Below are 20699 nucleotides of genomic sequence, written 5' to 3' on the forward strand. Positions count from 1 at the left end.
TATTTCCGAAGATAGCAGAAAACTCTGAATATGCTCAAGATATTTCATGTATGATCAGGCTGGATTTATTCCGAAGCCCACTTGCACATTAAAAATTTACATTCTATTGCGTAGAATGTACTTCATTAAGTGTTTACATGTATGAAACCATTTTTTATTTTGCAAATTGCTTATGGCAACCATAGAATATTTTCCAGCCAAACTGTAGTTAATCTGAATGACTTGCATTATTTTGAAGAGGTTCAAATTATACTTTGTTATTCTGAAGAAGCATTCATTTTAATAGCTAGCATAATACCTAATACAGGAGTAATATTAAGTACACTGAAGGGGAAGGTAGATAAACACTTGAAGAGAAAGGAACAGAATTTTCAGTTGATAGTGTTAGATGAAGCAGAGTGGGGAGAGACTCATGTGGAATATACACGCCAGCACAGACCAGTTGGTCCAAATAGCCTGTTCTGTGCTGTACATTCTATGTAAATATTCTGAAGTTATTGCACTTACCAATGACCCTCTCACTCTGTGGGTTGTTCTGGCCCCCTGAACTGGTGGACAGATCTTCTGGGACAGGCATCTGTTCTAATTGTTCTGGTTGATCACTTACAGAAAGAGCTTCCTTACTCCCTAAGTAAAAAGGGACATGGTTAAAATAACCAAGCACTAATAATGACAAATTTATGTATTTAAGAGAGGAGAATATATTTTTGGATTAACCGTAATTTTTCTCTAGTAATGTGTGTCCATGTATTTTTAATGGTACATTAAATGCAGCATGCATGTTCTGAACATTTTCAAGGCGAAATTGCCTCCTAACGTGTTGAAGTAACAAGGATTCCAGCTGGTCAACTGCAAGGAAACCCAGATTAATGTTTTGATTTTTGTTACACATTTCTACAAGAATTGAACTGCTTAAGCCATAAATTTACTATGCCCTGAATTGTACGCTTGTCAGGCACGCGCGACTGGCAGGCCTAGACGTGGACACGATATGCGTTTCCGGCTGCAATTGACCCCGACTGCGGTTTCACACTGGCTGGCCGGTTAACTGGCAGCCAGTATGATATGCACACTGAGAGAGGCTCAGCACTGCCTGGAATTGGGGGGGGGGGGGGGTGTGCGGGGCGGGGGGAGAAGAGGTGCGGTACGAGAAGTGAGGGTGCGGGTGGGTGCTCCCTGAAGGCTGACAGCTGCTGTTGAGCTGCCTCAGGGAGCTGCAGCCCTGTAAAAATGAAACGAGCTCAATAAAAAGCTGCAAACTGTGTCAATACCGCAAATTCAAGCGCCTGACAACAGATCACATAGCGCCTCATCCCTCAAAACATCTCTTGTTTTATTTAACCCCGGACATTTTATCCTGCCCTGGATGGAATTTGTAGCAAAAGCGTGAAAGCCGTGTGGCCAATTGGCCCATCCGCCAAATTTAAAAGTGGATGGGCCACGTGAAATCATTGGCAAGTGGCTCCTTAATGGGCTTAATTGCCCACTTAGAAACATAAAAAAAAAGAAGCAGGAGTAGGTCATTTGGCCCTTTGAGCCTGCTTCACCATTATTCAATATGACCATGGCTAATCCTCTGTCTCAATACCATACTCTCGCTCCCTCCCCATACCCTGTGACACCTTTCGAGTCCAGAAATCTATCTATTTCCTTCTTAAATATATTCAGTGGCTTGGTCTCCACAGCCCTCTATGATAGAGAATTCTACAGGTTCACCACCCTCTGAGTGAAGAAATTAATTTAAATCCACTTGTCAGTGGGCACACATCTAACCCCCGCGCACACCCTAATGTTGCAGCGAGCGTGATGATGTCAGGATGCATGCCCAACATCTTCTCATGCGATTTCACATTATTCCAGGTCAGGCACGCGCCCGCATGTTCGATGTAAACCTCTGGCCTATGAGAAAAATATGGGTGAAATGAAGTGAAGCTCCTGGAAATGGGAAACGAGACGGGCAGAGGCATTTAATTGTGCAGGAAGCGAAATGTTAGATTCCGAATGGATGTTTGAAAGTTGGAGAGTAAGCTGGTAGCAGAGGGAAACAGCAGGAACCTATTTTTAATGTATTAGCATGTCATGCAAACTCGTTAAAACACATGGTCGCCAGATTAAACTGTACCCTTGCGATTAAGTCAGCAGCAAGCCAGAAACAAGTGCCTTCAGATTCACAAATGGTTAAAGGTGGCATGCAGCAGGTAAGGTAGTTTTCCTGGTGGATCTGGGGTGAGCCGGAGCTTCAGTGGACCAGAGGAGGGGAGACTGTGCTGTTGCATTAAGCTCGAGTGGTTGCTGTCCAGGGAGGTTGGGCATGGCTGTGCAAGGGAGGGAGGTCAGATCATGGCAGCTCTAAGAATGGTCATGAAGACAGAGGGAGGAAGCTGGACAACAGAAGGGAGGTCAATCTCTGCTGAAGGCAGAGGGATCTAAGTGTGGCAGGTAGGGAGAGGGTGGCAGCTGTTCAAGTTCAAAATCTTGCTCTCAGGTAGAATTATGCTGCTGGCTTGCAGGGAGTGGGTGTCTGTCCAGGTACCATTTAGATATGGTGCGCAGGCCTTCTGCCACTGTAAATTAATGGGGGGGTTGGTGACTTCCCACCCGCCCCCTCCACACAATTGGCCGCGTCCCTCAACTGTGCATAGCCAGTTGGCTGGCCGCTGCGTGATTGTGCATGGCCAGTCATCCCGCTCACTTTCCTCTTGTTGTCAGGGCACTTGCCCCTGCAAAAAGATTCTGCCTAATGCGCTCAGAACATTTGAATTGATTTATACCAAATATTCTTTGACAGATGCAAAGGTTCCATGGAATGATTTTAGGTTTGATTATTATTTAATTAAAATAAATGTAATATTGAAGTAAAACTGACAATGGAGACCTAAAGTTTCTTTTTTTCATTCACGTGACATGAGCATAACTGGCAAGGCCAGCATTTATAGGAACATACAAAATAGTAGGTCATTTGGTCCCTTGCACCTGTTCTGCCATTTGATATGATCACAGCTGATCTGACTATAGCCTCAACTTCACTTTTCTGCCTGCTCCCCTTAACCTTGTAGATCAAATCTGTAAAATATGTCTATCTCAGCCCTGAATATTTTTAATGACTCAACCTCCACTAATCTCTGGGATAGAGAGTTCCAAAGACTAACAACCTGATGAGAGAAGAAATTCCTCCTCTTCTCCATCTTAAATAGGAGACCCATTACTGCTCAATTGTGCACCCTTGTTCTAGATGCTCCCACAAGGAGAAACATCTTCTCAGCCTCTACCCTGTCAAGATCCCTCAGAATCTTATATGTTTCAACAGGATAGACTCTCATTCTTCTAAATGCCAATAAGTATTGACCCAACCTGCTCAACCTTTCCTCATAAGACAGCCAGTGACTGCCCAGTCTAAATTTCCCTTAAAAGGGTGGTGGCAAGTCACCTTCTTAAACCAGGCCTGTCTATTTGTTATTAACTAGGTAGTTCCAGATTTTGTTGCAGCAATCATGAAGGAACGGCAACATATTTCCAAGTCAGGGTGCTGTGTGATTTGAAAGGAAATTTGCAGGTGATGATGTTCCCATTTGCCTGCTGCCCTTGCCCTTCTACGTGATAGAGCTCATGGATTCAGGAGCTGCTGTCAAAGAAGCCTTGGCAAGTTGTTGCAATGCATGTTGCAGATGGCACACACTTCAGCCATGATGCACTGGTGGTGGACAGAGTGAATGTTTAAGGTGCCAAGCTGCTTTGTCACTGTGGTATCTTCACTGCTTTCCTCTTGGTCTCTGCATTGAATGACTTCTCATCCTTGGTGACTTCAACCTCCATCTCAATTCATCATGTTCTCACTCCGCTGAGTTCACTGCCTTCTTATCCATATTCATGGCCACCCTCTCAATTTTGCCATCACGCTATTCCCCTTGCATCAACCACAGATAAGGCCATCAGTTCTATCACTCTCCACCCACACCCCATTGCATGACCCAGATGTACCTCCTTCTGTCTGCCTTAGCTTCCTTTCTCTACTGCAAACCATCAGCTTAAACCTTTCTTCAATGTTTCCTCCACCCTCATCTCCAACAATAAGTGTGAGGAGGTCATGAATTTCTTTGTTACTAAGGTTGAGACCATCGATCAGCTGCCTCTGATCCTTTCCTCCCTTCCACAAATCCTGTGGGTTAAACTTCCTCCAAAGTTTCCCTTGCTATAGCCCTGATTTTGCATCTTTCTTTAGTTTCTCTCCTATGTCTTTCCATGCCCTCTCCAGGGTCATTTTGTCCGTAAGATCCACCTCCTGCTCTCTCGACCCTATTCCCATTAAACTGACCATCCAATCTCCCCTCCTGTTGTGGTCCCCAAGTTAGCTGATATAGTTAACAGAAGGAGGCTGTTCCAGTCTCCTATAAGTCTGCTGTCATCAGCTCTCACCTCAAAAAAACCCTTGACTCCACTTTCTTGGCAAACTACAACCTCCATCCCCAGCCTCCATTTCCTGAACACCCTGTTGTCTTCCAAATCTGTGCTTATCCTTCCTGGAGTTCTACTTTTGAATCCCTCCTTTCAGGTTCCATTCTGACCTATCTACCCCATTGTATCTGTTCCTTCTCTTCCACTGGCTGTGTCTCTTGTCCCCCAAAGCTTAACATTGGCCCCCACCTATTTCTGTTGCTAAATTATCAGGCTACTTACTTACCTGACATCCAGTACTGGATAAGCAGAAACTTCCTCCAATCATAAATTGGGAAGACTGAATTGATTGTTTTTGGTTCCTCTTCCAACTTCATTCCTCTGCCTAGCAACTGTCTGAACCTGAACTGGGCTGTTCACAACCTTGGTGACATATCTGATCCTGCAATGAGCTTTCGACCACATAGCCACACTATCATTAAGAATGCCTATTTCCACCTGCCTAACATCGCCCATCTCAGCTCATGAGACCCTCATTCATGCCTTTGCTATCTCTAAACTTGACTATTCCAACACACTTATGGATAACCACCCATATTCCGCCCTCCGAAAATTTGAGGTTACCCAAAACTCTGCTGCCTGTTTCCTTACTCATGTGCTCTATGACTTATATTGGTACCTGGTCAAGTAATGCTTTGATTTTAAAATTTTCATTGTCATTTTCAAATCCTGCCATGGCCTCAGCCTTCCCTATTTCTGCAACATTCTCCAGCCCCCACAACATTCAGATGTCTACACTCAACTAATTCTGGCTTGTTGTGCATCCCTGATTTTGCACCACCATAGTTGGCCATGCCTTCAGCTGCCTAGGCCCTAAGCTGTGGAATTCCCTTCCTAAATCTCTCTGACTCTCTTTCTTAATTTAAGATGCAGCTTAAACCCTGTCTTTGACCAAACTTTTGGCCATCGACCTTATGTGCTGGGTGTCTAATTTTGCTTTAAACCACTCCTGTGAAGCTTTGAAGTGTTTCATTATGTTAAAGGTGCTATATAGATATAACTTGCTGTTATATTAAATCTTCCAATTAGTGAACAAATGTACATGGTTTGTATAGGGCATATATAAAATGTAATAAAGGGATCTTAAGGCTTACTATTGATATTCCAAATAATAGCTAGGGTCAACAGACAAACTTAAAGAGGCTTCAAGATCTTAGACATGACATTCACTCACTTATTTTAAAGTGGGGAACAGACTAATTGTAGTAGGAGGCTGTAACTGTTTCCTTTTAATGCAGGGATCTGGCCTTGAATCCAGTGCTGACTGATGGGGTGAAGCTCTTTCCACTCTGCTAACTGCAAGATCCAAGTTAGAACATGGACAGTTTCAACCTGAGTACCAGTTGGACTGAGCGTACAGGATACTCCTGTATATTATATAGCACAAACTGTCAATATCATGGAGAGTTCAATAAAGTTACAATGTGTGATAAGTTGCACACTCACACTGATTTAGTAGAAGTGCTCCACTGAACTTGGAGTTAAGACATATTAGGAGAAGGTTACCTCTGTGCCACCAAGGGTAACAAAATCGTAAACACTTACTAAAAGGTTATAAGGTTATTTATCATTTTGCAATGTATAATGTACAGGAGAAATCTCTATCCATTATTAGGCCACTAGTTAAATCTTTATCCTTTAACTATGCTGTTTTACATTCGACATGAGAATTACTACTGATGATACAAGTTGGTACTCCAAGGTCATTAGTTTCACCTTGATGGATACAAACATTTGTTAAAAACACACTGGGAAGGCTATGAAAGTAATCTCAGTCCAATTAAGAAACTTTTAAAATCTACATTTTGTAAATTAATTTAATCAGGGCAACTACATTATTTTGGACATGATTTATCATAACTTATTAATGAGAAACTAAGAGCTGGGGTTTCATGTGCTGGCAGGGACAGGATTGGGTGTGGTGTGATTTAAAAATTAAGTGAGCAGGCTCTCATTCGCCCACTGCTGCATCAGGCCGGGTGCCATGTTTAAAGTCCAGCCACAAGCACACATCACAGTGATTCCAGACCACCACTGCTACATGGAAGATATGGCCCTGAAACTGAAGAAGACTGCAGCCCCCAGGATCAGCAACACATCCCTTGAGCGCATTTTGGAAGCTGTGGAGGCCCATGGGATGTCCTCTGGCTACAGGATGGGCAGCAACAACACTAACCCAGCTTAGGAGGCAGCGGTGGTCAGCACCAACGCCCTTCAAAAGAGGACAGCTGCAAGAGAATGAATGATCTCCTCCGTTCCGCCAGGGTAAGTCACTCTTCTCTTCGCTTTCAACTCACACACTCAAACCCATCACACGTCCAAAGTGCCAAGCAGCCGACAGAGTCCATGAGCCAGGGCCTCCAATCAAGCCCCAAAGAAACCTCTGAAGAGGAAACTGGAGGCACCGTCCATGAAATCCCATCACAGCATTCATCCACACCCTCCAACAGTGCAGAGACACACACCTCAGTTGGACCTAGCTTTAGAATTGCCCTGGGATCACACTCTGGTGAGCAGATTGCACCATCTGATCTAAAGCAGGTGGAGGCAGGGACTTCCCAGGTTTCTGGCACTCGCAGGACTGCTGGGGGCCAGAAATTTGCTGAGTCCGAGTCAGATGATGAGCTTCTGGACTTGGTCATGTCACAGCTGCTGGAGCTGCAAAGGCAAGCTCGGGAACATCAGGAAGGGATGTCCACTGCATTCCTCAGATTGTAAACAATGGGGGAGTCTGTCTGCCTTTAGGCTGAGGTGATAGCGCCGGCATGCCAACAAACCAAGGTCAACATTGGTAGGATGGCAGCCACCATGGAGACCTTGGTCCAGGACTTCACTCCTTTACTGCTGTGTGGGCTCAACTCCATCACTGACAACATAGCTGACCTCCAACCGTGTGTACATGAAAGCTTGATCTCAGTCCAGCTACCCCTCTCCTCAAGTAGTCAGCCAGTGGCCCCTGGGCACCCATAGGGAGGAGGATCAGCAGGTGCACACTCCACGGTCATCCACACAGGTGACTCCTAGAGTCCCCGACCCATTCAACTCCACTCTTCTTGTGACCTCAACAGTTCCAGTTCCACAGGCCAAGGAGGGTGCCACTGCCACACAGTAGAGCCCTCCAAGGCTCGGCCCTCCAGAGGACGCCTGCCAAGGTCATCACAGACAGGGCACCGCAGTCAGCGGCTGCCTCCACCTCTGCTAAGGATGTCTGGGGAGCACTAAGACGTAGCAACACGGTTAGGAAAGTTAAGGAGAATTAGTTGCGCAGCTTGGGCACAGGGATTAATCACTTGTACATAATGTTCACTATTGTCAATAAACTCCCAAGAATGTCTCCCTGCCTATGGCTCCTTGTTCTGATGAGCAGTGTTCTGGTCGCCCAGATGTGAAAACTTTCTACCCAAGATAAATGCATGTGTCTCAGTCCAGGACCTCTTCCCTGTGCTCTGTGCAACCTTCAGGCAAAAGTGATGGTCCGGCCTCACACTCCCTGAAAACATTACTGATGCCTGCATCTCAGCAGTGCTGGTTATTGCTGCCAGAATGTAGTGGGCAGGCACCACAAAGTTCCGTCATTCTTTCTGTGTTGTTTCAGCACCTTTTAAGGTGGGGCTGGCCCCTATCTCTTCAGCATCTGTGACTAGTGACGCTGTGCTCCTGAAGAGCTCAGGTGCTGAAGGCGGATAAAAGATCAGATGTTTCTAAAGTTTCATGGCTGCGTCTCTATGATATGACCCTGATCACAGAAGTGAGATGCCCTCAGGCAAACAGGAATCAGACCTTCTCGGAGGCTTTGTGAAGATCTATGGAGTGTTCTCACCGCATGTCATCATCATCCTCCTGCAATTGAGCGACTATTAGGGCCTTCATTGCATCTCCATGGCAGGGGCATTATCACAGCGGATATTCGGCTTCAATAAGCCAGGCTGAAGTCAAACATTCAGAGATGTAATGTGAGGATCTATGGGGTCTCTTCACTGCATGTCGTCATCATCCTCCACAAATCTGGCAACTATGAGGGCCTCCCGAGTGCACCTGCCTCATCTGGCCAGTGTGAGGGCCTCATCACAGTCATTGTTACCTCCAAGGACCTCCTCTCATTCCCGTTGGTGTCTTTCTCATCAGAGAAGACCTCCAGCTCCTCCATCTCCTCCTCAGCCAGCTCCTCTCCCCATTGCAGCGCCAGGTTGTAAAGGGCGCAGCTGATGACGACAATGCATAACACTCTCTGTGGACTGTATTGCAGGGCTCCAATGGACCAGTCCAGGCACCAGAACTGCATCTTCAGCATCCCGATGGTCTTCTCTACCATCAAGTTGTGAGCTGCTGAATGAGCCTCATTATAGCATCGCTCTGCTGCAGTCTGAGGCTACCGCACGGGTGTCATCAGCCACGTCCTCTGCAGGTAGCCCCTGTCCTCAAGGAGCCATCCCTGCAGCTTCTGTGAACCCTGGAAGACTCCAGGGATCTGTGACCAACTGAGGATGTAGGAGTCGTGGACACTCCCTGGAAACTGTGCACACCTACAGGATGCATTTGTGGTGGTCGCACACCAACTGCACATTCAGCAAACGGAATCCCTTGCGGTTGATGTGGTTCACCACATGTTGCAACGGAGACCTAAGCACCACATGAATGCAGTCGATTGCACCCTGCACCTGTGGGAAACCCGGGATCTGGACGAATCCAATCGCTCTTGCATCCTGGCTGTCCTGGTCTCAGGCAAAATGCACAAAGTTGTGTGCCCTCGCAAAGATGGCAACTGTGACCTCATGGATGCATTTGTGGGTGGCGGATTGTGAAATCCCACAGAGGTCACTTGTGGAGCCCTGAAAGGAGCCACTGGCATAGAAATTTAGCGCCACAGTCACTTTCACAGCCATTGGCATTGGATGCCCTCCGTGTCCCCATGGCGCCAAATCCTGCAGTAAGTGGCAGATGTGAACCACAAGGTCCCTAGACATTCACAGTCTTCGGCGACTGGTTCTCGATCACCTGCAGGAATGAAAGGTGGTATCTATAGACCCTGAGTATAGCTAGGCGCTGACCAACGATGGCTTGCTGTGGCTTTTGAGCGGCATGTGAGGGAGTCCCAGCTGCCCCTTCTTGCTAAGGTTGTTGGTCCTCTTCTGTGCAGCCAGGTGCCTCAGTTGCTCTCTCCTGCATCGTCTTCGCGCTCTGTAGGCCATCAGGCATGCACCTAGTTCACCAGGTTCCAGGATCCTGATGTACTCCTACAGGATGGAAGAGAGAGACACGTGGTTAGCATGAGTGCACTAAAAACCTGTCCTGGTTAAGTGTGCAGGCCCCTTAACAATTCCCAGAGAGTGCTGGCCACCACTTAGACAGCCAGAGATTAATGCACTGCCTGGCTACCCGAAACCCCACCACCTCCACCCCAGTCCACCCAACCGATTAACAGCACACTTGCCCACTGGACTGCATGCTGTGCTCTCAGCTCAAGCACAGACATTCTCTTAACCCACACTGCAAGGCTGCATTGTTAGCTTGAACCATCGGGGAGACTAGTCCAAGCTGGGATGCTAACAGTGCATGGGGCAGTGACTGCTTCATGGCCAGCTTTAGTAAGGAGACTGTGCAACGTGCGCAATCATCCCATTGTTCTGCACTTCACTAAAATACCCATGACTTTGCAGTCTGTGCCAGCGTAGTGAAAAGCTTTGGAGCACTTAGTGGCACTTTGATGCCTCTACATTGCATTAGTGGGCAGATAAGCTAGATGCCCCACTCCAATCATATCAATGTGGCTGCACTTGAATTGTCTGAGTTGCAGAGGGATGGTCACTTTCTAGGTTTCCCTAATGCATGGCCACTTCCCTCGCCCACCCTACCACCCACCACCCCCCCTGAATGCCCGTGCACTATATTCAACAGCAGGCCCTTGGTGCCCCCCTCTCCACAGGTCACCTCAACGACATGGCTGGCTTGCCTTGCCACCTCAACAAGTCACCTCAACAGTAGAGCTGCACTTGCCCTGCCCCCCTCACAAGTCGCCTCAACGGCAGGGCTGCCTGTAACCCCAACCTCCTAGTGCCCCTAAAACTTGAAGTCCAACAGGCGAGCCAGACGCAGTGCAACTTTACTGTGTACTCACCTCCGAGTTCCCCTCAAAGTAAAGGCTGCCAAATGCACATCGCTTTGGTGCTGTTGTGAAACACATCGGCGTGTTTTCCCGCCGATATGGATGGACAATCCAGCAAGTGGGGGCGGGGGGTGGGGAGTGATTCCGGTGGGTTGGCCTGATAATGATAATGATAATGATATAATGATGTATTACAATGAGGTTCCCGATGTCCGATGGCAGGAAGCACAGCCTGCCGATGGTGGGCTGAGTGAACAATCGCAAATTGATTTCATGTTGTCGTGATCGTGTCATATTGTCCACTCACACCACTGTTCACGCCTGATGCCGGGGGCACAGAGAATTCCGCCCAATATCTCTGGATCCTGACACTTTCAGGGCACACCACAACTTTTAGAGAAGACAGGAGGGGTCAAATGGGAATCCATTCGCCTCCAATTAGTGGCTCATTAAGCTCTCGAAGGAGCTTTTCACGATGGGAAGGGGAGGATACAAATTTTCAATGGTGAATTCAGCGAACACGAACAGTCTGGTGCATGTTAGTGCACAGCTGTCGGGTGCAAGTATGGGAGAAGTCGAAGTTTATTTCTAAACGATGAAAAGTGTCTGGACCTGGGGGATCTGCGCTGGATTGTGCGCATTACCTTGCATTTGTTGCATGGCCATATTTGTTGGCATTAATGCTGCAGACCCTCTGAGGTGCTGCTGCCTACTATCTTCAGCAAGGCAGCGACAGGCCCCATCATGGCTGCTGTCTGTCTCTGCCACTCGTGCTCGGCAGGCAGCTCCTGGTAACCCTCGACGCCACTAACCTGGAGGCATGCTCTCCTTCTGCCCCATGAGAGAATCACCATTTTGAAATAGCATTGCGTGAGCGATGCAGAGGTGACGAGGGGTCGGGACCTGGAAATTCTTCAGGCACGGGTTCCCAACATCAGTTTGAAAACCCAGCCCTAAATGTTTCAGCTAAAAATCCCACACTTTACGATAGCAAAAATATGCTTTCAGTAAGTCATTACCAATATGCCATAACTTTTTGCCCTTCACTTAATTCAAAACAATTAGGATTATCATCAAATTTGTTTTGTCCTAAAGGATACATGACAGGGGACAGATTAGGTCATGGGATGAGAATACCACTTAATCTTGCGTTTGCTCAATAAGTCATGTAAATTCATTGTTCAATCCAATTAAGCCTGACAACTAAATTCCAAAAGGTGAGTTTCAAACTTTTTAAAACACAGTTGATATTGCTTCATAAGAAGGCCATCTGATTTCAGTGATGAGCAATAAGTGCTGATCTTGTCTGTGAAGCTCTTGTTCCATGAATAATTTAAAAATAAAATCAGTCTCTGTTTTTCCTGAAATACTGGCAAAAGTCATGCGTCATGTGTGTGAACAAATATGTCCTTTTTCCAGTCTAAAGTAACAGGGCATCAGCAATCATAAAACTCTTTGTGACACAGAGTGCTGCAGGGTTATTCTCTGGGTTGGAGGCACCACAGCCGAAAGTACAAGCCAGCTCCTTTATACCATTATATATAAAGTAGACAATTTTATGTACTTACTTATTTTAAATGTAGTATTTTCTCCTTTCAAATTGCTTTTCTTAGGAATTCCAATTACACGTAATTTTTTTTTATTATTAACATCATGCTTTGTTGTTGACCCAGGAAGCACTTACACCCAGATGCTTTCAACTGACTTTTTTTTAAACCTGAATTAGAGTAAAAATAAAAATCTGAAATGTCTACCTATGAATCAACACTAATGGTAGCTCTAAATAATTATAGAGTTCCAAACTAATACAAAAGCAAAAAACTGTGAATGCTTGAAATGTGAAACAAAAACAGAAAATGCTGGAAATAATGAGCAAGTCAGTCGGACGTTCGCCTAACCTGCTGAGTATTTCCAACATTATCTGTTTTTATTATAGAGTTCCATACTGTCTTGTTTACCTTCCCTAATCACACCTTTTCCTCGTAGCAAAGTGTGTATAATGCTCCATCAGGCTTTAGGTGACATTTCTTCCCTTAGGAGTGAGTTGAATCAAAACTTTAAATACAGTCAAGAAGAACATTCATCTAAAACTAATTAATGAGATGTGAAAACTGTAACACATATTTCACAACAAAAGTGCAATAACTGAGATAAATAAAATAATTAGTATCTAAGCACCTTCCATGTCCTTAGAAAATCCTAAAGCACCTTACAACCAATGTTTTGAAGTGAGTGTCTGTTGTTTTGTAGTTAATCTGAGACTGATGGTGTTGGTTGAGGGATGAATGTTGGCCAGGACAATGGAAGAAGAGCTATGCTCTTCCTTGAATAGTGCCATGGGGCTTTTCATGTAATCTGACCAGGGAGCTCAGCGCAAGGACAATGCCTATTCTTCGACACTTCTTCATCTTTATGTTCGTATTATTTTAGATTTATATCATATTTGAGGTTGATAACAGTGGCCCAGAACTACTGGTTTCCAGATTGTAAGAGGTCCTGATGCGTGGTCCTATGTGGGAATTGCCGGGAAGTTTAACTTTCTGATAGGCAAATCCCCCGCTGCCCGGGACCCTCCACAAATGTCTCCAACTCTGAGCTAGAGTCGGAAGCTTGAGATAGACCCACGAGACTTACCTCAACAGTTATCCAGGAAGTGTTAGACAGGTTAACTGGATAACTCCACAAACTACCTCCCTAAAAAAATCCCCTGACCACCTGACTAGGCCCAAACAGGCTACCCCTCTGACCCAGCCTGATTACCACCCTCCAACCCGGCCCGACTACCCCCTGACCACTCCGTCTGATGGGGCCTGATTACTCCTCCAACTACCTGACAACACTGCTGAGTCAACTATCTCCATAACCATTCCCCTACCTGACCCGACAAACCCCCCGACCCAATTACCCCCAAACCACCTGACTCAAGCCAACAACCCTGCTGAACCAACTGTCCCCTGACCACTCCACTAACCTCACCTGACTACCCCCAGACCTAACACAATTACACCCAAACCACACCGCTCAAACCAACAACCCTGCTGAGCCAACTATCCCACCCCCAACCCTATCTAACTACACCCCCAACCACTTGACTATCTCCCAACCCAAACCAACCACCCTGCTGAGCTACCTACCTCCCAACCACCCGACTAAATCCAAAACCCCTCCGAACAGGTCTGTCTACCTGACAACCTGGCTGAGTCACCTACCCACCCCCACCCCCCCCAACTAACCCGACTACCTGAATACCGCCGTCTCACCCCCGACCACCTGACTACCTCCCCGCCACCAGCCTGATCAAACTATACCCCACTCCCGACCAACTGACTACCGACCCCCCGACCTGATCCAACTACCCTCCTCCCCAGCCTGATCTGACCACCCCCCCGATCACCTAACTACTGTCCCCCGACCACCTATTGGCCCCCGACCTGATACAACTACCCCCTGACCATGTGACTGCTGCCCCCTAACAACCCACCCTACCCACCCACCCCCCCATCCTAGGGGCTAGGAATCTTGTGGCGAATAACTCACCTCCTGACTTCCCAAAGCCTGTCCACCATCTACAAGGCACAAGTCAGGAGTGTGATGGAATACTCCCCACATGCCTGGATGAGTGCAGCTATCACAACACTCAAGAAGCTTGACACCATCCAGGACAAAGCAGTCCGCTTGATTGGCATCACATCCACAAACATTCACTCCGTCCACCACCAACTCACAGTAGCAGCAGTGTGTACCACCTACAAGATGCACTGCAGGAATTTACCAAGGCTCCTTCAACAGCACCTTCCAAACCCACGATCACTACCATCTAGAAGAACAAGGGCAGCAGAGAGATGGGAACACCACCACCTGGAAGTTACCCTCCAAGTCACTCACCATCCTGACTTGGAAATATATCACTGTCCCTGAGTCAAAATCCTGGAACTCCCTCCCTAACAGCACTGTGGGTGTACCTACATCACATGGACTGCAGCGGTTCAAAAAGGCAGCTCACCACCACCTTCTCAAGGGAAACTGGGGATGGGCAATAAATGCTGGCCCAGGCCAGTAAAACCCACAACCCCTGAATGAATTAAAAAAAAATCACTACCCATTCACCCATTCACTAATATTCATTAGAAGACTGGACCTTTAAACTTAACAGAACACAGCCGCTTGTGTCATAAAAAGGGGGGGCGTATCCTGTCTTCCCCCAACTCTAGTCCGCTCTGCTGGAGTTCCCCGGGGGATGCTGTGCTGCACATTTCTCTGACAGCCGGGACTGGAAGATCCCAGGGGAATTGTGCAGCAGCACGAATCAGGAGAATCTTCTTGCACAACGGTTATGCACCCAGGATTGCCACTGTTCAGAAAATCCAGGCAATCTTTTTAAACTGACTGACTTAGTTAATGGCTTGTGCTGTTTACCACAAGACAACACTTATTTTATTTATGGGACGTAAAGGATAGTTTACACCAAAGTTTCAACATATTCAGAATTCAAAGCAGAAAGACAAAAGCAATGACAATTTTTAAAAACATCTTCATAGTACAGTAGTTCAGAAAATGTGGAGAAATATTTAAAGGTAAAATTCCTTCTTTCACAGTGGAAATATCCTGGCCTCTGCCTGCTTAAATTTCTGGTAACGACTCCAAACTGGAAATTTTACTCTTTAGTTTCTGAAAAGTTCCCTTATAACTGTACCCAGCAGAAAACATATGTTACATATATTGTAATATGAAAGTCTACACTTGAATCATATCTTCCTCTCCTTGTATCAATCTATTATCAAAGCTGAATTTCTAATGCAATACAACTAATGAAACTGATCACTGCAGCAGTTAGCTCAGTTGGCTGGATGGCCAGTTTGTGATACAGTGATAGTAACAGCATGGGTTCAATTCCTATACCAGTTGAGGTCATTCATGAAGGCCTTGCCTTCTCAAACTTACCCCTTGCCTGAGGTGTATTGACCCTCAGGTTAAACTCACCACCAATTGTCTCTCTCTAATGAGAGAGCAGCCTACTGAAGCAATGGGCTGCTTTTTTCCTGTGATAATAACTTTGAAGCTAGTGGTAAATTGGACAGCAACTTCCAATAAGTACATAAAAGCAAAATACTCCAGATGCTGGAAATCTGAAATAAAAGCAGAAAATGCTGGAAAAACCCAGCAGGTCTGACAGCATCTGTGGAGAGAGAAACAGAGTTAACCTTTTGAGTCCAATATGACTCTTCTTTGGAACATGTGCAGTTACACACAAATCCCCCAAAAGCTGTTGTTGAAGATACTCTGCTGCCCTGTATGCTGTGCAGAAATGTCATCTTGACATCGTACTCCTATCCATAAAACAGCATAAACTTCCTGTCCTGATGCTGTAGACAAGGACTAAACTCACCACAAAAAGCTCCGACCTGTTCATGTCAGTCTAAATATCTTTTCAATGATGTGGTAAGCCTTAACTATGGCCAAACAACCTCTCTGGCACTGGAAATTAACTTTTTCAAGAGTGAAGGCACCTTCCTTCAATTTTTTAAATTAGACTTAGGAGACATTTTTAAAAAAAGCTTTTTTTAAAAAAACTTCTTCTGTCTTTTGCCTCTTGCCCTTTTAATCCATATTTTCCTTTCCCGACTTTAAAAAAAACTCTCTGCACCTGATTCAGCATTAAATTCTAACTTACACTTCCTAGTATAGACCATGCGCTGCTCATTATTCTTCAGTCCGACTGGTTAAGGAGAGATACAGTCACTAACAAAGGGCATCACGCCTTGCCTTGCAAAATCCCGTAGGAACTCTATGTACAAGTGGAAGTCAAACAAACAGCGGGTGCCATTCATTTGCCACTCAAAATCTGGCTCTATATCTTTGCTAACCGCATATATTTTAATTTTTGCAGCAATGAATGCTAATTTTAAAACATCTTGGGGCTATGGAAGGTGCTATATTAATGCAAGTTTTTATTTATTTATAAATTGTGTAGGGCAGAAGGGGAAAAAAGAACTATAGACTGAAGACAAAATATGTACTTGCTGAAGAACAACACCCAACAGGTGTCACGAAAAATACTCAAGCACCTTGCCCTTAGGGGTAGTCAAGGCTATAGGCCAAGTTTAATATTCTAGTCTTCAATGAGAACAGGCTGATGTTCTGTTCACTCCAGTGAGAGATTGCATCATTGGGATGTAACCATCATTGGAATGCAGAATGTTGTTCCTGAAAAACTGCATGGCATCAAGGAGGAGCAGGTCCTGAAAAGACCTGGAGCAGGAAAGGAGTGCCTGTTTCAAAGGACATAGACAGGGAGACAAGCAGCTGGCAACAAGATCTGGACCAGAAGATAAGCAGCTGCTGGGAGGAACCAGGACTTAGCAGAATAACTGATGCATGGGAAGTGAGACAGGCTCCTGAACAGCACTTACAGCTAGTCACATTACATGCCTTCTAGCTAGTTCGACATTTTTTTTCTTTAAAGGTAACTAGTTTTAAAAAGTGAACTGTTTTGTAATTTTTCTGATGTTTCCAATATTTTACCTTTAGAGCTGCAAATGACATTTTAACACTCGCAAATTGAGATTGTGGCATTTCTGTGGGACAATGTATTTGTATGGGACAACGTGTATGAGGACGTTAGAACACAAGCAGCTCAATGGCTAATGTGGAATAGAGTTGCAGGTTGTGTGGTCTTCTTATGGGGGAGGATGTGAGAAACTAATAATTGTACTAAATGTCTCACATTCACACCACGTTTATGAAAAACATATACCAAGGCTGTTGAGAAATAAGCCTCAACCAGCAGGAACTAAATGGGTAATATTCCGTTGCGTATGACTGAATAAGGTTTATTAACTGAGTATACTTAAAGTTTAAGGATTGTGTTTCAAATAATTTCTTGATCAAATTAAGCATGAATGCTAATAAACCCAACTTGGAGTTCCGCATATGAAAATCACTAGGAAATATATACCTCCCTTGTTGACTGATTTTTCTTGTGGAAGTAGAAATAGGACAAAAGTAAGGCTGGATTGAAATATAGAAATAAAAAGGAGGAATTATGTTTTGTCCTGTATAATGCAGTCAATTCCAGGAGCCATTCCCTCAAGTTCCTCAATCCATCATGTACCATTTTTATCTTTATTACTAATATAAAAATCTTTTTAATCAACTTAATTCTTTGATTAATACTTTGAATAGAATTTACTCATGTTTGACCATGGATCCAAAAAATGTTATCGAAAAAGAAAAGTTTCCTACGGGCATGTATACTCTCCACCCTTATTATAACAGTTCATGAGAGTTCATCTAGCATGTGTGTTATAATGGAAAGTTTGTATGGTCAGCTTCCTATAATACAACACAAAACATTAAAAACAAAAATATCAGGAGCAAGTGTGTCTTAATGTATAAAAGAGAGCTGAATAATAATATGGTGTAAATACATAAATGCTATTTACCTGTCTCACCTGACAGCTGGGAAATGTCCTGTGCCTCTTCAGTTTCCATATTCTGCTTGTGCTCTACAATGTTGGGGAAAGGAATCATATAGCAAGTTACTGGACGGATGATAATGAAACTGCTTACCATTCTAACTCACTATCTGCTATAGAATAATATGCCCTTCTTCCTTCAGATCCAAACACTCTTGAAAAAAATAACTATACATTACTATCTGACAAGGGACCCTGATCTTTCATAGATTACAAAGATTTATAGAAATTTCATTACAGGCAGAGGTTGACGAAATTTGTTATTTATTGTTAATTTCCCACTCCATAATAACCCAAAAATGCAAACTGACTGCAACAAAATTAAGCAGAAAATTAAATGGCCCTGGGTCATTGTATGTGAAGAGAAGCACAGAATTCATTCTCTGGTTGATCTATAGTTATGTTCGCTCTAATTTACTGAGCATGCATCGATGAACCTTGAGTCAGCTTTGTGACACTTGTACAATCAGCAATCAAAAATGAAGCAATTTGCAGAAGAATGTCTCATTTACCCAAGCAGGACTGCATATTTGAGCAGCACAGCTATGCCTCGATTAATAATGAATACACCTCATATAGCAGCAGATGGGCAGAACAGCAGTTTTAGACTCTGTCCCTCACTTCAAGAAGTCACAGTAACCAATTTCTTCAGTTAGCTCCTACATAGGGAGAAGTGAATCTCCCTAAAATAGCGAAACAAGCCCAGGAGAGAAAGGGAACCCATGTCTTCCTGTTTTACTGACAGATGGCTCCACAGATTTGGAACGAATGGTGGGAAGCTGCTACTCTTTTGCTGTAACACTTTATGTTCTAAACACTGGTTTTGAAGCAACTGCAAACACCAGGGAGTAGACGGTTGAGATTTTGTGGGGTACAAGTATTTTTTTACAGTTTTTGCTAGGATTGCAGATTACCAGTGATTGGTTTCTGGCAGTGTCTGTGAAAAATTGGTGCACTTTAATATTCAACAATTATGAAACTAGATCTTGCAAAACCAGTAATTTAATTAATTATGAAGATCACCAAGTAACAATTTTAAAGGTCTAGCATTTACTAACTTCACTGGTAGTTGCTAACAGAAATGGCAACATATTTACAAGAACGTGTTAAAACAAATTACTAATGTGCCCAAATCCTAAAATGACCAATATTTCTACATTACTGCCTCCCACCCCGAAATGTTCTGTACATACAAAATTGTTTTATGCAAATATCTGAATACTAATTTGGCTAATAGCAAGCCTTGAAAATAAATTAGTTCCTCCTACAGCACTGCCCTACACTGTATAATTACAGAATGACTAATTTAGCAGAACATTTTCAATTTTCAAATTCTAGGTAGGAACGAAATAATTCGCGCATCTTCTTTCATTGGAGCATTTGCCCAATTTGTCTGAAAATCTGTACCAACGACACGTGCCCGCAAAGTTATAAGGCACAATTTATTTAAATGAGTGAAGTTCTCTATATCACAACGGCAAACAGAAGTTGTTTAAAACGACTTCCCCAAAATAGTTCAACTAACCTTCCTCATTCTCTTGACCATGCATGTGAGAGATTCTAATGGGAAAAAAAATCTCCAGAATTGCCTTTTTCGAAACTTTTCAGTGTTGCAAGACGCTCCAGAGAAAAGTATACCACTGTAATATGCAAATTCTCAACCAGAGCTAGAAAACGAAAAACCTTACGCGTCAATTTCTGAACAAAATTAATAAATGATTTTGTCACCCAATGGTTTTTCACTATGCAATTATTTTAATAAATTGCAGCGGTACAGAATTCAGATTATTTCTGCTGTTGCCACTAAAATACAGAGAGAAAAAAACTACTGTTCCTCAATAGTTTTTGACAGTCGCATTAATGTGCTCCGACTTCCGCAGCTCCGCAAAATAACATGCACAACGCACTCCCAAAACTTTGGATATACACTATATTTCTAGCTATATACGGGTAGAGGCATATTCAGAGTTTTGCAGATGAGCACCCGAAATTATTTCGGCCACAGACTGAACTTCATGCAGCGATGGCAGGAACGCATTGTAGCCGAGCTAACAGGTGCCTCCTCCAAACCAGAAGGCAAACATAATCATGATTTGACTTTCCATATTTTTTGTTTTGCTCTGACAATCTCATACCAGTGCAAGTCCTCAGTGTGTGTTTGTGTGTGTCGGCTGTACGATATTAAGCGACAACAAGGGTCAAGTTGCATGAGTTGGCTGGCAGTTCTTTCCTACCTGTATCCCTCCTCGCTGGCGGTACACACAGCCCGTCAGTTCCTGCTCCATGTGCAGCCTACACTTGGACTCCCTGCGGTTGTACATCTCTCCCCGCTCGACTTCCTCCTTCCAATGCGCCGACCGTGCGCACACACCCTCGTGCTGGGATTGGTGGAAGAGCCCAGGGCTCCGCTCAGCTCGCTTACAGCCAAATGCCCTGTGTATTGAGCGGTGGCACTGGGTGTCAGGAGCCTCTGCTGCACCGCAATGTCTGTGCTGAACGACAGCAGAGGATGGGAGCACGACGTGTTCGTATACATGCTAATAAAGAGGGGGTGGGGGGGTACAATTTTACAGAAGGCAAAGTGGAAAGTGTGGATTACACACATTCCAAGAATGAGGAACATCAAAGACTGGCAGCCATGTCACATTGTAGTTGTGCCAATATCCAGA

The 20699-nt window shown here is 44.6% G+C and overlaps 1 protein-coding gene across 9 annotated transcripts in view; it reads right to left on the reverse strand.

Annotated features, from left to right (window-relative positions):
* ikzf1 (IKAROS family zinc finger 1 (Ikaros)) overlaps positions 1 to 20452 on the reverse strand; it is a 127393-nt gene extending 106941 nt beyond the window's left edge. Inside the window, exons 1-4 of one of the 9 annotated variants that reach the window (XM_041184104.1) lie at positions 20265 to 20452; positions 19556 to 19697; positions 17998 to 18060; positions 508 to 627 (exon numbers count right to left, since the gene is read on the reverse strand). In XM_041184104.1, coding sequence (XP_041040038.1) covers positions 508 to 627; positions 17998 to 18060; positions 19556 to 19580 — 208 coding nt within the window. In that variant the 5' untranslated portion in view covers positions 19581 to 19697; positions 20265 to 20452. Of the gene's footprint in view, positions 1 to 507; positions 628 to 17997; positions 18061 to 19555; positions 19698 to 20264 lie in introns of those variants that run through there. The other 8 variants (XM_041184105.1, XM_041184098.1, XM_041184097.1 and 5 more) reach the window with 8 other exon arrangements.
* Between the last annotated feature and the right edge of the window lie 247 nt (positions 20453 to 20699).

Source organism: Carcharodon carcharias, chromosome 3, assembly GCF_017639515.1.
Source record: "Carcharodon carcharias isolate sCarCar2 chromosome 3, sCarCar2.pri, whole genome shotgun sequence".
NCBI lineage: Eukaryota > Metazoa > Chordata > Chondrichthyes > Lamniformes > Lamnidae > Carcharodon > Carcharodon carcharias.